The 14,595-nt window shown below is 41.3% G+C and overlaps 1 protein-coding gene across 4 annotated transcripts in view; it reads left to right on the top strand.

The window, feature by feature from the left end:
• The window catches only part of nckap1 (NCK-associated protein 1), a 36,587-nt gene that overhangs the window by 10,293 nt on the left and 11,699 nt on the right, over window positions 1–14,595 (top strand). For 2 of the 4 annotated variants that reach the window (XM_020587273.1, XM_020587275.1), the window contains 26 exons: window positions 1,352–1,462; window positions 4,152–4,244; window positions 4,345–4,401; window positions 4,975–5,117; window positions 5,271–5,361; window positions 5,865–6,002; window positions 6,271–6,319; window positions 6,435–6,591; window positions 6,826–6,882; window positions 7,676–7,772; window positions 8,244–8,350; window positions 8,510–8,642; window positions 8,917–8,998; window positions 9,208–9,266; window positions 9,563–9,708; window positions 9,852–9,984; window positions 10,148–10,267; window positions 11,201–11,340; window positions 11,591–11,722; window positions 11,954–12,172; window positions 12,762–12,892; window positions 13,718–13,815; window positions 13,898–13,991; window positions 14,177–14,259; window positions 14,370–14,450; window positions 14,523–14,595. The exon at window positions 14,523–14,595 is cut by the window's right edge and continues 216 nt beyond it. In XM_020587273.1, the coding sequence (XP_020442929.1) occupies window positions 1,352–1,462; window positions 4,152–4,244; window positions 4,345–4,401; window positions 4,975–5,117; window positions 5,271–5,361; window positions 5,865–6,002; window positions 6,271–6,319; window positions 6,435–6,591; window positions 6,826–6,882; window positions 7,676–7,772; window positions 8,244–8,350; window positions 8,510–8,642; window positions 8,917–8,998; window positions 9,208–9,266; window positions 9,563–9,708; window positions 9,852–9,984; window positions 10,148–10,267; window positions 11,201–11,340; window positions 11,591–11,722; window positions 11,954–12,172; window positions 12,762–12,892; window positions 13,718–13,815; window positions 13,898–13,991; window positions 14,177–14,259; window positions 14,370–14,450; window positions 14,523–14,595 (2,824 nt within the window). The remainder of the gene's footprint in view (window positions 1–1,351; window positions 1,463–4,151; window positions 4,245–4,344; window positions 4,402–4,974; window positions 5,118–5,270; window positions 5,362–5,864; window positions 6,003–6,270; window positions 6,320–6,434; window positions 6,592–6,825; window positions 6,883–7,675; window positions 7,773–8,243; window positions 8,351–8,509; window positions 8,643–8,916; window positions 8,999–9,207; window positions 9,267–9,562; window positions 9,709–9,851; window positions 9,985–10,147; window positions 10,268–11,200; window positions 11,341–11,590; window positions 11,723–11,953; window positions 12,173–12,761; window positions 12,893–13,717; window positions 13,816–13,897; window positions 13,992–14,176; window positions 14,260–14,369; window positions 14,451–14,522) is intronic. The other 2 variants (XM_020587274.1, XM_020587276.1) reach the window with 1 other exon arrangement.

The raw sequence follows: 14,595 nt of genomic DNA on the forward strand, positions 1-14,595 counted from the left end.
TTATTCTGGATAGAAACATTTATTTCATAGCTGTTGTCATAGGTGTTACCGTTTTTGGCTTCACCTACATGTGTGCTTCCACTTTCTACACTTAAACCTTAACCATGAGGAACCAAATCCTCAGAGTGGCTGGTCCTCTAGGATTGTTCCTCTGTGTTGGCAGCCAACAGACTTTATACATTTCACTCTGTTATTGGCGCGTGCATGGACCACATCTGCCTCACCATTCACTACTACACTACCCATAATGCATGAGCGCTGTTGCTTCCTGCCAGAGTCAGCGCAGTCAGTAACACCTGAAGAGGGATAGATGAGTATATTTAAAAGTATATCTAAAAGAAGACAGAGGCAGTTCTGCAGGTGTAGTGAAATATTTACAGTACTGCTGCTCTGCCAGTTCTTCTGAGTCATTTCTCAGCTGACCACTCTTTGTGCCCCCTTTAGATTGTCTCTGCCTTTTTTCTTCCTCTGTATTTCTCTTCTTCCTCTGTTTCACTCAGTCCCTTCTTCACTCTCCTCGTCCATCACTCTGCCTGCCATGTTGGCTCAGAGACACACTTTGAATCTGAAACCCTCTCATCACCTGCGACTCCCTCAATGGTTCTCAACCTTTCTGTGTTGTGGATAACTTTTGGAAAACATGGGATACACCAAATTATTGGATGCATTAAAAATGTATTTAACACTTAAGGTGGCCAAAGCAAAAGTCAGAAAACACAATATATTGTCCACTTTGTGGAAAAGTATGATCACAGGTGTTTCCTGCTTGTGAAATCCAGATGCCAGTTTCTAGGTTCAGCTCTGTCTCCATGGCTCAGCAGTTGAGAACCACTGATCAGTTCAGGCTCTTGCAACCTCTTCAACAACAGTTGAACCTGGTTTATCCAAACATGAAAACCACAGACTTCCAAACTTAATTCAGCAAAGTAGAAATTTACCTTGCAGAATTTCTCAAATCTCCTGGTTGATATGTGCTTCTAAATGGAAAATTGGACTGCACACATCACTGCATCAAGTTTGTGTGTGTTCGTTTTCATGTCTTGAATATGCCTCTGTTCTGGAGACATCACTGAATGTCAATGGTGTCACTATTTCATCCACCTGCACCCCTCCCCATAACTTGGGCTGAGATAAACCAGTTTTCACTGTAAACACTAAATGTTTTCCTGATGATGATGACCACATATCTAACATGCCTGATCGTGAGGAAAGAAAATGTTAGAAGAATAGAAATAAAATCAGTCAGAAATGCTCAAACAAAGAATAAAGAGCTGAGGTGTTTCAGCACCTGTGTACTTACTGTGTTGTTATTTCTGTGTCTCCTCACCTCTCCCTCTTTTCTCCGTTCCAGGCATGTGGCGATCCCAAGGCTAAACCCTCGTATCTTGTTGATAAGAACTTGGAATCTGCGGTTAAATTTATTGTCAGGAAGTTCCCCGCTGTGGAGACACGGAATAATAACGTACGTACGCCTGTATGTTTGCCTGCTGTGTGTTTGGATGGCATACAGAGGAGGAGAATGAAAGAGTGTGGTTGATTTTTCTGCAGGTGTGTAACTGCATGTTGTTAACATGGACATGTCTTCAGAGTTTGATTCTAGACTTTAAGTCTTTAGCTACTCTAAAATGTTTAGCTGAGCAGGAAATGTACAGAAAATCTTGTTGTACTACAAACACATTTAAGTTTTTAATGTAGTTACTGAACAGTCAGGGATTAAAATGATGAACTGTGCTTCTATGTTTCAGAATTTGTGGTCATAAATAATAATCTTATCTTTAAATGGTAAAATACTGTGTGTATTACTTAGCTATAGATAATTGTGTACCTCAGTTTAGAGCTGCAGCTAAGTTATTTTATTCATCTGCCAATTACTTTCTTGATTTACTGAATAATTGTCTGTTCTGTAAAACTTCAAAGTTTAAATAGTTTTTAACTTTCTTATCATTTAATGAGTTAATAACTGCAGTTGTAAATCATTATGGTCTGTACTTGTTCTATTACTTGGCAGTAGAACGCAAAAAAAAAAAACAGCAGCTGCTAATCCAGTCCATTAACCAGTGATTATTCAATTACATGATTCACAGTTAAAAAAAAACACCCACAAGTTAAACCAAGGTGATGCTCTTCCCTCCTGGTGTTTGGTATCCTACATAAACAGCTGATGAGAATTTGATTATCAAAACTGAAATCCATTCAGTTTATGCCATTTAGTTGAAAATTTAATTAGCCCGTCAAATCAGCACAAATCAAGTGATGTAACAGGAAACGTTACTGTTGCCAGTTTATTCGCTGGGTAGTTTGTCGTGCTTATAATTTTTAATATGACTGTGAGTGTAGCTTTAAGTGTGTGTGTGTGTGTGTGTGTGTGTGTCCAGGTTTGTCGAGTGAACTGAGTCATTGCTCATCAAATGTTTCTTTGAGCTTTACTTGTTAGCTTAGCTTGTAGCTTCTATGTTTATGTGAAGCTGTCATTTAGCAAACAGCTGTGTGTGTGTGTGTGTGTGTGTGTGTGTGTGTGTGTGTGTCTAGCTAACTGCTTTATTCAGTACAACTGCAAAAATTGTCTCTTACGTTGTTTTCTGCTTTGTTTCTGTATTTGGTTGTGTTTTGCATGCTAAACTTGGCTTATTCCGGACTTGTGCTTTTTGGTAAGTTTTTGTATCTAAGTTTCTGTAACTTTTATATTTTAGTTGATGTACCTATGTTTTGTAATAATGTCATTTTTGTACTTGTTTTAAAGCTAGTCTGGAGTGTGTTTTGCTTTGCTCTGCCTTCTCTCCTCTCTGCTTACTTTATTTTCACTTTGTCTCCTTCATTCACCGTGTGACTGGTTTGGTGACTGATGACTGTCTGGCCAGCTGTTTGAAGGACTAGCTGACTGCCTGCACTAAGGAGTGTTAAAGAGCAGATATACTGAGGTGTTCTGTCAATTAATTTTTAGTGGTGGTTGACCAGACACTAGAACCACAGAATGGTGGCGTTGGCCACGACACAGAGAACAAGCAGAAAACCTACTGACATTTTAAAAAAATAAAAATAAAAATAAAAATAAAATCAAGCAAAACATGCACCGTTACATTTTTTATGTATTTACCGTGTCATAATCAAATGAAAGTCATTTCTGACACTTTCTCCACTTTCCCTGCTACGCGAGCTCTGGTTCAGGCTACAGACCAGCACAGGCACACAGCTCTGGGGCTGGGTTTAATATGATCCACATTACGCTTCAGTCATTTCTCTCATGTTGATCCAAACCGACTCTTTCTATCTAAATATGGAGCTTTCATATTGCTTTTTAGACTTGTGAATATACTGTAGCTCATTAAATGATTGGTTTGACGATCATTTAAAGCTGATCTTATTTTCATGTTCGGGTATTGAAGGAAAACACACCATCCACAGCTAAAGCTTTTGCTTTAAAACTCTAGAAAACTCAGAAAGATGCTGCCAGATGCGTCATTGCTCAGCTTCGCTCTGATGGTCATATTTTATTTTGGTCAGACATTTTGTTTTACTTTTATCAGCTGGGACATCAAACTTCATGCACAAGCTGCTTTTTAAAAGTCTGTGCACCACAGACATTTACTCTGATTCTGTTTCCAAACAAAAACAATTATTAAAGTTGGGGGGAAATTCTAATTAAGCACATGAAATTGAAACTAATGAATTAAACATAACTGAAAAATCTCACTGCATTAAATGCTTGTGAATGAGCTTTTTATAGTGTTCCTAAATATTCAAATTGAGGAAATGTTCCACTGAAGTAAAATGACTTCACAAACATTTGAGATTTTAAAGCAGGGTGTGTTTTCAGTCTCATTGTATCCTGTGTTTCTCCTTGTTTGTCTTAATGAAATCAGAACTAGAGTTCTACTTGCTGCAGTATCGCTGAATTATTCAGCAAAACTGTCATTTGTTTGTTTACTGCCATAAAATAAAGAGAAAATAATTTAAAAAAACTGCACTGAAGGATGACCTAGTAACTGGAGGTTTGTAGTCAGGTGGGTTGGAATAAAAAAATTACAATATATGCAAGTAGTTCTCCCTCCAATTAAACAAAAAGAGTAATGTGGAAGAAAATAACATATTTTCCATATTTGCTGTTAATTGCCGATTGTTTTGTAACTGTGTGTACTCTGCCATGTTTACAGCAACAGCTGGCTCAGCTGCAGAAGGAGAAGTCAGAAATTCTGAAGAACCTGGCTCTCTACTATTTTACCTTCGTAGATGTGATGGAATTCAAAGTAGGAAAACGCACACATACACACACTGACCAGTACATTGTGAAGGGTGTTGCGCTCATGAATCTGATGGAGGTGTTTGTACTGACTTCTTTGTCAACAGGACCATGTGTGTGAGCTGCTGAACACAATTGATGCCTGCCAGGTCTTCTTTGATATTGTAAGTGGAATTTACCCAAGTGACGTTCAGTTATGGAGTCATGGAGTCTGCCTGAGTGTACACAACACCTGGGATCCTCAGACCTTTAAGAAAAGAATTACATGCTGTTATTACTGTTTGTTATTTCATGGCTTACTGTTTAGAATAGCGTGTGACCTGTAATGTGAGGTGAAAAGGATTAAGACAACAATTTAACACAAAGAAATGAATATTTTTATAGTTTGACAAATTAAAGTCTACTTACTAAGTTTTTCTGAAGTGTCCATCCTGGCTTTACCAGTGGACGACATCTGCTCAGTTGGCAGCAGATTCCTTAGTTTTCACCATGTGCAGTCAGTGTGGGTCTTTAAGCCAGGATGTGGTTTCACATTTCCTTCCCCTGTGTCCCTTTTGCCCATTACCTTAACATGCTGTTGTCCCCAAGGATCCTACTGACATTTGCTCCTCAGTCCTTATCTCTGTACCACTTACTCATATGTTGCACTCCTTCTAATTCTCGTCACTCAATTGATGTTGCAAAGGTTAATATAATTTGACCATTTATAATAATTTTGTCTTTTTACCTCCTTCCAGACAGTGAACTTTGACCTGACCAGGAACTACCTGGACCTGGTGGTGACTTACACTACTCTGATGATAATCCTGTCTCGCATAGAGGAGAGGAAAGCCATCATAGGACTGTACAACTATGCCCACGAGATGACGCATGGAGCCAGGTGACTGAAAGAAATGTGCTCTCAAACCCCACATGTGGTTTTTGTTGTGTACATGCTGCACACATTCACTCTCAGTCCGGGCATTTTGTCCACATGCTAAAAGCCTAGACATGACCACAAGCGCCACGCTGACTCATGCTGTGTGTGTAATAGTGACCGGGAGTACCCCAGGCTGGGCCAGATGATTGTGGACTATGAAAACCCTTTGAAGAAGATGATGGAGGAGTTTGTTCCACATGGAAAGGTAAAAGATCTGTTTGTGTTCACGTTGAGTAACAGCGTATAAACACAACATGAGAGGTTTGTTTTCATTTGCCTTTTCTTCTGATAATACAGTTTCTTATTACAGCAGCACAGAGGCATCTACTGTGTGTGCAACAAATTGAATTTTGTTTTTACTGAGGTGCCGTAGCAGTTCAAGTGCTGAATTTCAATCAAGCAGATGAAACAATTTCCTGCTCTTCATCTGGGAGAAGAAATAACAAACCTGAACAACTGACAATCTCAACACGAACACTGCCTTTGCTGCTATGATAACCTTGTACTTACATGAAGTTGGATTCTGTTACATGACAGGGAGATTAACTTTGGGGCTTTTTACCCAGTAGTCTGCACAGAGTCGTGCATTAATTTGGCTTGGTTTTGACTAATATGCCACAAGGCTGTGTCATTTTATTCAAATTTAAATTAGTTATAGTAAAATAATCTATTGCTCATCTCTCTCCCTCTGTCTTTGTTCTCCTCCAGTCCCTGTCAGATGCATTGATAAGTCTTCAGATGGTCTATCCCAGGAGGAATCTGTCCGCTGACCAGTGGAGGAACGCCCAGCTGCTCTCGCTCATATCGGCCCCCTCCACCATGCTCAATCCTGCACAGTCAGACACTGTTAGTGTGATGAAGCCTGCACTGAATGGGCTGAAATTCTTTATGAATTAATACTTTGTCAGGTTTTCCCATCCAGAGTCCTAGCAGGCATCATTTTGTTTGAATATGCAGTCACTGGGAAATTTAACAACTTGAGGACAAGGTGTCCATCTGTCCATTTTAATCCATTCACCTGTGCTTTGGTTTTGATGCCACAGCAAATAATTCAGCTAGAATAGCTAAAAGGCAACTGTAACATCCTGTTCCATCTGATTCTCACTCGTTCTAGATGCCATGTGAATATCTGTCACTGGATGCAATGGAGAAGTGGATTGTTTGTAAGTACTGCAGAAATGAGCTGTGTTTTGAGACGGATCATCTGAATGGGTCTGACAGCTGATCAAATGGCTTCTGTCTGTACTTATTCATATGTCCCTCTTGTTCTCTCTCCAGTCGGTTTCATCCTATGTCATGCGGTGTTGAATAGCGATGCAGCAGCGCTGTCTCTGTGGAAACTGGCTCTGCAGAGCTCCACCTGCCTCTGTCTGTTCAGGGATGAAGTCTTTCACATCCACAAGGCTGCGGAGGACCTGTTTGTGAACATTAGAGGGTAGGGGAAATGTGTCAACACTGACCAACACAAACTAGTGCTCAAGCACTTTGTCACTGTTTGGTGATGAATCATTTAGGCCATTTTTCTAACCAAAATGCTGAATTTTCCTACATTAGCCCTTCACTAAACCATATTCTCAGAGAACCGTATCACAGACGCACACATAATACAAATGCTTTCTCTCTGAAACACACCCTCTCTCTCGTGTGTGTGTGTGTGTGTGTGTTCCAGGTACAACAAACGCATCAATGACATCCGAGAGTGCAAAGAGCAGGCCCTGTCTCATGCGTACGTAAATAATCTTGTCACTAATCCCTTCAGTGTATCTCAACTGGAATTTTCCTCAGACACAAAAAAATTGAATTTTCAGATTTAAGGTATGATTTTTGCTTCTACCCTCCCGTGTGTGTCTCAAGGTCTCACACAGATGAATCACCTTCTTTTTATGCCTCCACGCTGGTGACAGCTGTGGCCGGAGGCATTATTGTCTCTGAGTTGTCTGTCTGTACGTCCAATCCTTGTGAACACTATCTCAGGAAAACCTTGAGGGGATTTCTTCAAGTTTGGCTAAAATGTCCACTTGGACTCAAAGATGAACTGATTAGATTTTGGTGGTCGAAGGCCAAGGTCACTGTGACCTGGTGTTCATCCCATTCTTGTGAACGTGATGTCAGGAAAGCCTTGAGGGAATCTCTTTAAATTTGGCACAAGTGTCCACTTGGACTCACTGATGAAATAATTAGAATTCAGTGGTCAGTGACCTCACTTCTGTGTCATATCTGTGAATTTGACTGGTTGGCAGAAGCATACTACAGCTTAGCGGTAATTCTAGTTGCCTTTATCATTTGTTCAGCTTTTCCTGTTTTCTCTCCCCTTTTGTCTCCCCTCTGTTTCACCTCATTACTTATTCTGCCTTCCCTTTTCATCTTGTTCCTTATTATTCTGCTGTCACTGTCATCTACTTACTTTTTTGTCCTCTTGAGAAATTGTCCTGAAAGTGTCAAAATATCCTTTAATCATGATGCTTGTGTGGTTGGATGCTCTGCTCTGACTGCCTCTGTCTGTCTGGCTCCATCCACAGAGGCTCCATGCACAGAGAGAGACGCAAGTTCCTCAGATCAGCTTTGAAGGAGCTGGCTACTGTTTTAGCTGATCAGCCTGGACTACTAGGTCCTAAGGTAATACAGATTACCATCTTAAGCAGTGCAATAACCCCTTAAATGCCCCTGGATTCAGTTTTAAGGTGCTGAATTACTGGATAAGAAATACCTGAGGCAGCAGCAGCTTATACAGCCCTGTCTCATGATTCGGCTCTTGTCTGTGCACTATTGAAACTAATGTAACATGTGGCACGCTCTAACTACAATCCCATGTGAAATCATGTTATTGGACCCAAACAGTTCACCACCTTAAAAAACTCTGTAAATTGCTCTGACCAGATGGAGACCTTCCCAAATCTATAGCAGAATGTATTATTGGCTAAGTCAGGCTGACTGTAAACAGTTTCCGTATTTGGCTCAGAGACTCTGAGGACATGGTTGCCTCCACCTGTTCTTGGTCATTTATCTTGGAATGATTCATTTTGGGGAGTTTTTGACATTTCCTTTCCACCTCTTTGAATCTCTATTTCTGTCTCTCTGTCCCACTAGGCGTTATTTGTGTTCATGGCATTGTCGTTTGCCCGTGATGAGATCATCTGGCTGCTTCGACATGCAGACAACATTCAGAAGAAAAGCACTGACGACTTCATTGACAAGTATGCTCACATACACACCTGCGTGAATATGCACCTTTACACGAATGTGCCGATTTACAAATGGGTACAGATGTACACTTGCAGTAACAGTCATTGCAGCCTTGCTTTTTATTTTTTTAATTAACTGTTCATGCTCTGATGTGTTTGTGTGCTTTACAGACACATAGCAGAGTTGATCTTCTACATGGAGGAGCTCAGAGCTCATGTCAGGAAGTATGGTCCTGTGATGCAGCGATACTATGTCCAGTACCTGTCTGGCTTTGATGCAGTGGTGCTGAATGAACTAGTGCAGGTGCAAACACTTATGCAGTCTAAATGCACACATAACTGCAAAAACATGCTCCAAACACACAAGGGCTCTAAACACAGTACAGGATTTCTACATCATAGTACAACTTTGTTGTCCAGTTTGGTGGAACTTGCATATGCATTTCCTAAAAACACTGTAACATCAGTATTCCTGCTAAAAGGTCAACAGTTGCTGTCATTTTTTTTTTCCACTGCCGTGTAATATTTGTTGGTATACGTCTGTCTAACCAGTTGTCTGTTCTGTTGTTTTCTAATAGAACCTGTCTGTGTGTCCAGAGGACGAGTCTATAATCATGTCTTCATTCGTCAACACTATGACCTCTCTCAGTGTCAAACAAGGTAAACCTGCACTTCATGTCAGACTTTAGATAGGGAGTAGAAACACTACTGATAGTAATAAAGATGGCATTTGCAGTAATGTAACTTTTACTAATATTAAAACGGTGCTTATGATGAGGGTAACTAGCCGTACATTAGTTACCAGGAGGTTGTGTGGACTTCAGTCAGGAACCAGTGTTTTTATGAGAATGTGTGTGATTTTGTTTCAGTGGAGGATGGAGAGGTGTTTGACTTCAGGGGCATGAGACTGGACTGGTTCAGGCTGCAGGTATAAACATAAATCTAGTGTTTACATTCTTTAGAAGCTCCTTTCTACATAAGTGAAGTTCTTCTAATGCACCATGGTTACATGGACTACTGGAACATTTTTTTTTACAATCTGTTTTTCCACTACATGGTATTACTGCTTTAACAAAAAATGGCACTACTGTTCAGTAGGTCAAGGCCTTCAGCTGGTTTTGTTTTACTGGTGTCAGTAAAATCAGTATTGGTGCAACTGACCACAAGGAATTTGGAAAAGCCTTTAATGCTCCCTTCATGGTGCTTTATCTGTCCTCTCTGTAGGCCTACACCAGTGTCTCTAAAGCCAGTCTTGGTATAGCTGATCACAAAGAGCTTGGTAAAATGATGAACACCATCATTTTCCACACAAAGATGGTGGATTCTCTGGTGGAGATGTTGGTGGAGACATCAGACCTGTCCATTTTCTGGTGAGACACACATTAACATACATACTCAGAGGTGCATGCAGTCAGAAACGAGGCTCATATGTAGGATGAACTGAGACAATTGAACTGGTCTTCAGTCTCCCTCTGTTTTGTTTGTGTGTGTGTGTGTGTGTGTGTGTGTGTAGCTTCTACAGCCGTGCATTTGAAAAGATGTTCCAGCAGTGCCTGGAGCTTCCTTCTCAAAGTCGACACTCCATCTGCTTCCCTCTGCTCTGCACACATTTCATGTCCTGTACACATGAGCTCTGTCCTGAGGAGGTACATACACATACATACAGATACACCGTTAGCGCTGTCTTACACTCTGTCATACAAATAAACGTGTAAAATGAACGCACAAAAAAACGCTGATTCCTTGACGTAGTGGTCATTGTAGTGACTTTTGTCTGTCTATGTCTTTGTGTGTTTTTCTTCCCCAAAGCGTCACCACATAGGAGATCGAAGCCTGTCATTGTGTAATATGTTTCTGGATGAGATGGCCAAACAGGCCAGGAACCTGATCACTGACATCTGCACTGAACAATGTACACTCAGCGACCAGGTAGGAAGACGTACACAGAGGATTAAATTTAAAGGAGGACTTTCACATTTTGGAAAATTTGTGTATTTGGGTTCTTGCCAAGTTAGATGAGGAGATCGATACCATTCTCTTAACTGTATAAGGGCGCAGGTGGCAGCTTAGTGTAGCATAAACACTGGGAACAGGGGGAAACCACTAGACTGCCAAAGGGGGCTGGCTGTCATCACCTCTAGCTGACATGCTACAATACCTCTCATTTCTTTAATTTGTACAGAAACTTAGTTAGAAACAAGAATTTGCTGTTTGACTTGGGCTTATATGTGCAACTATTTTTTGAGCCCGGCCAATAACCATTGTAGACCAGCAAGGTCCTGGTCCCAGCTGAAACGGTGTGTGAGACTGGTCCTGATCTTCTTGTCTTCCGGCTGTCTGCCAGAAAGCGAATGTCGAGTTGTTCCTTTAAGAATGAACACGAATATCAGTCTGATAACCTCTGAGTTTTTAAATAGCTTTTATAGGTCCTGATGTTTTGAGTGCTAAATACAAATACACCTAACAGTTATCACAAGGAAAAGCCAACTTAAAGGGGCTAACAGCTTTTATAGAGCAGTGCCAATGCACTGATGAAGACCCTAAAAGTTTTCTTATTCAGACAAACTCTCTACTGTCACATGATTTGACAAAACAGCAAGCTAGAAACACCCAGACCTTTGTGGCCACTGTGTAATATTACATGCTGTCACATTAATGTTGGAAGCCCTTTGTTGATGCGTATTGTTAAAAGCTTCTTATCTTTATCTGTCCGCTACTTTCACTTCCTTATTTAAAAAGAGCTACTGTATTGAGAACGTCAGCCGGGCCGTGACTGATCAGCCTTCCCCATCTCCCACTCCTTTACCTGATCTCTCTTTTTATCTCTCCACTGTCTGTCTCTCCAACATCTCTCGTCTCTAGCTGCTTCCTAAACACTGTGCGAAAACCATCAGCCAGGCCGTGAACAAGAAGAGCAAGAAGGCGACAGGGAAGAAGGGTGAGCCGGAGAGAGAAAAGCCAGGAGTGGAGAGCATGAGGAAGAACAGATTACTGGTCACCAAGTTAGTACCACATACATCTTGCACTTTATTTTCCATGACTCTGGCAGCTGGAGAGCAACTGTCTGTCTTATCTCCACTGTTTCTCTTTATACTTCTATTAATAAGGCACTGCTATTGATTGTTTATTAATGATAGATTAATAAAATAGTTTTGATTGTTGGACTGACCCAGTTTACCTACAGAGATCATTAAAGGTTTCATCATACTTTATCACCTTCATTAACAGCTTGTTGTCTTTGTTGTCTCACAGTCTGGATAAACTCCACACAGCGTTATCTGAACTCTGCTTCTCCATCAACTATGTTCCCAACCTGGTGGTGTGGGAGCACACATTCACACCGAGAGAGTACCTCACCTCGCACCTGGAGATCCGATTTACCAAGTAAGTATACACACACAGAAAATGCTCTGTGTTCAGTTCAGATGCAGCTCTTTCATCTGCCTTGTAAGGTAATGTGTTAGTTGTTAATGAATAGATACAGCCAGCCATCGGTAAGCAGTTCATAAGTCAGAGTTGATGCTTTGTCATCACTAGAAGCAAGTTAATTTTTTTCTGAATTGTCCTCCATCATGGCACAGTGTGTTGGGTTCATGACTGTCCCTTTGTGTCTAGGTCCATAGTTGGCATGACCATGTACAACCAGGCTACTCAGGAGATAGCCAAGCCCAGCGAGCTGCTGACCAGTGTCCGGGCGTACATGACGGTGCTGCAGTCCATAGAGAACTATGTCACTATCGACATCACGCGAGTCTTCAACAACGTCCTTCTGCAGCAGACGCAGCACCTGGACAGCCACGGGGAGCCCACCATCACCAGTCTGTACACAAACTGGTACGATTGAATTATTTTGAGACTATACATTACTCCAGAATGTCATTATCTCCAAATATTAAGGGCCATTTTATAAAAAACATACATGATTATGCTTTCTGATTTGTATTTGTACTGACTCTTGCAGTATAATAACATTTCTAATGTAAGACGGCAGAATCTCTCTCAAGCAAAGCTTCCATCATGTCTGCAGTCACAGATTACCAGTAGTTGGAAGCAGACAACCTCAAATTTTTCTTTAGGAGATTTTTTTTTTTTAGGTTGTATGTTCCTGCCAAACTAAACTAAGCTAAATGTACGACTTTTCCTACCTGGGCACAGAAATTGCAGGATTGTTGTCCTTCTGTTTGGCGTTAATATTTTATTGAACTTGGTTTGGTTTTGTATGAAGTGGCCATTCACTGATCTCAGTCTTCTGATAATCAGATTTACTTTTAGCAGAGAACTCCCTACACATGGATTAAAATCCCATTTAGCAACAAAATGACTGATTATTGAAATTTTCTTGTGGTTTTAACATTCAGAAAAGGTGATGCTCCTAATATGAACTCATTAATAAAGGTAAAAACTAAAACCACGCTGTGCGCAGGTACTTGGAGACGTTACTCCGTCAGGTCAGTAACGGGCACATCGCCTACTTCCCCGCCATGAAGGCCTTCGTGAACCTGCCCACTGAGAACGAACTGACCTTCAACGCTGAGGAATACTCCGACATCTCTGGTACAAACACACAAGCAGATCATTCACTCATACAAACACAGTAGACTCACCGTACTGTGTGTATACTTCATGTGGTCGAGGATGTACGAACAAGGTATGCTGCTGGTTTCCCCTTTTCCCCCCACATCGCTGGCTTCAGCAGTCTGTTAAAGCCGCAGCTCACTGTCCTTCAGACAGAGGTCAATTAATGTTCCTCGCAGCTTCGTTCCGTGACACACAGAGTCATGGTACGTGTCAGATTGGATAGTACACCAAGTAATGTATGATGTATGAGGCCAGTTTTCTTACTACAGCAGGGCTGATGAACGTGTGGTCCAGCAAAAACAGTCAAGTTTTTGTGAACTGAGTAGCTCACCAAGATACACAAGAGACATGCACAGACACCTAGACTGTCGTGATTAGATAGCTGTCGTAATCATGCACGTGCTTATCTGTTAATGCTATAGCCTGCAGTTCCCACTATATGTAACAATATGTTACGCCAGCATGTCGTAATCATGCACGTGCCTATCTGTTAATGCTATAGCCTGCAGTTCAGACTTGTGCTGTGTTGAAAGTGATACGTAAATGGTACTAGGTCTGACCTGGTAAGATTCTTGTTGCATCTTGTAAAGAAAAGTGATCACAGCGCTTATTCAGAGCATTTAAACGTCGTCAGATTAACGGAAAGCAGTGCATGTCTGAAAGTGTGTGAGCAAATGATAGTAAGACAAACAAATACATGTCCTTACCTGCATTTTAGAGGTAGTTAATTAGAGTTCTGCTGCTGTCCACACAGAAAGCATGTGGAGAAATGGATGTAACTGTTTGTGTGTTAATTCACAGAGATGCGTTCACTGTCCGAGCTGTTGGGTCCATACGGCATGAAGTTCCTCAGTGAGAGTCTGATGTGGCACATCTCATCACAGGTCGCTGAGCTGAAGGTACACACACAGAACCACAAAGGTGAATCCCATTCTGTAAACATGAAGTCAACATTTTGTTTAATGCCAACTGTTTATGTAGAAACTGGTGGTGGAGAACATGGAGGTTTTGACCCAGATGAGGACGAGTTTTGACAAACCGGACCACATGGCTGCGCTCTTCAAGAAACTCACCTGTAATCACAAACTCACACACATGCACATCGACATGTACCACACACAGACACTTTCTTAGCATCATTTTATGGGACTTTACCATTACCATCCACCGACACCAAGTGCTTACTTTGCTGTGAGTTTGCAGCTTAACTGATGTATATTTTTCTGTTTTGTGTGTGTGTGTGTGTGTGTGTGTGTGTAGCTGTCGACAGTGTTTTGAAGAGAATGACCATCATTGGAGTTATCTTGTCTTTCCGCTCCCTCGCTCAGGAGGCTCTGAGAGATGTAAGGATTCACACAAAATAACATGTTAATACAATTGCAACAGATGGAGTGAGATCAATGAAAAATGCTGGTGCTACATCACACTCGGCCTGGATTGTCTCTGTCTCCAGGTTTTGTCCTGTCATATTCCCTTCCTGGTCAGTTCTGTGGAGGATTTTAAGGACCACATTCCCCGAGAAACAGACATGAAGGTAAAACACAGACCTGTTGTCAGTGTTCTTGTGCTCTCCTTGTGTGCATGTTTATATCTTGTTTGTTTCCAGGTGGCCATGAATGTCTACGAGCTGTCGTCAGCAGCAGGTTTACCCTGTGAGATCGACCCAGCCCTGGTGGTGG

The sequence above is a fragment of the Monopterus albus genome, unplaced genomic scaffold (genome assembly GCF_001952655.1).
Source record: "Monopterus albus unplaced genomic scaffold, M_albus_1.0 scaffold450.1, whole genome shotgun sequence".
NCBI classification, from domain to species: domain Eukaryota; kingdom Metazoa; phylum Chordata; class Actinopteri; order Synbranchiformes; family Synbranchidae; genus Monopterus; species Monopterus albus.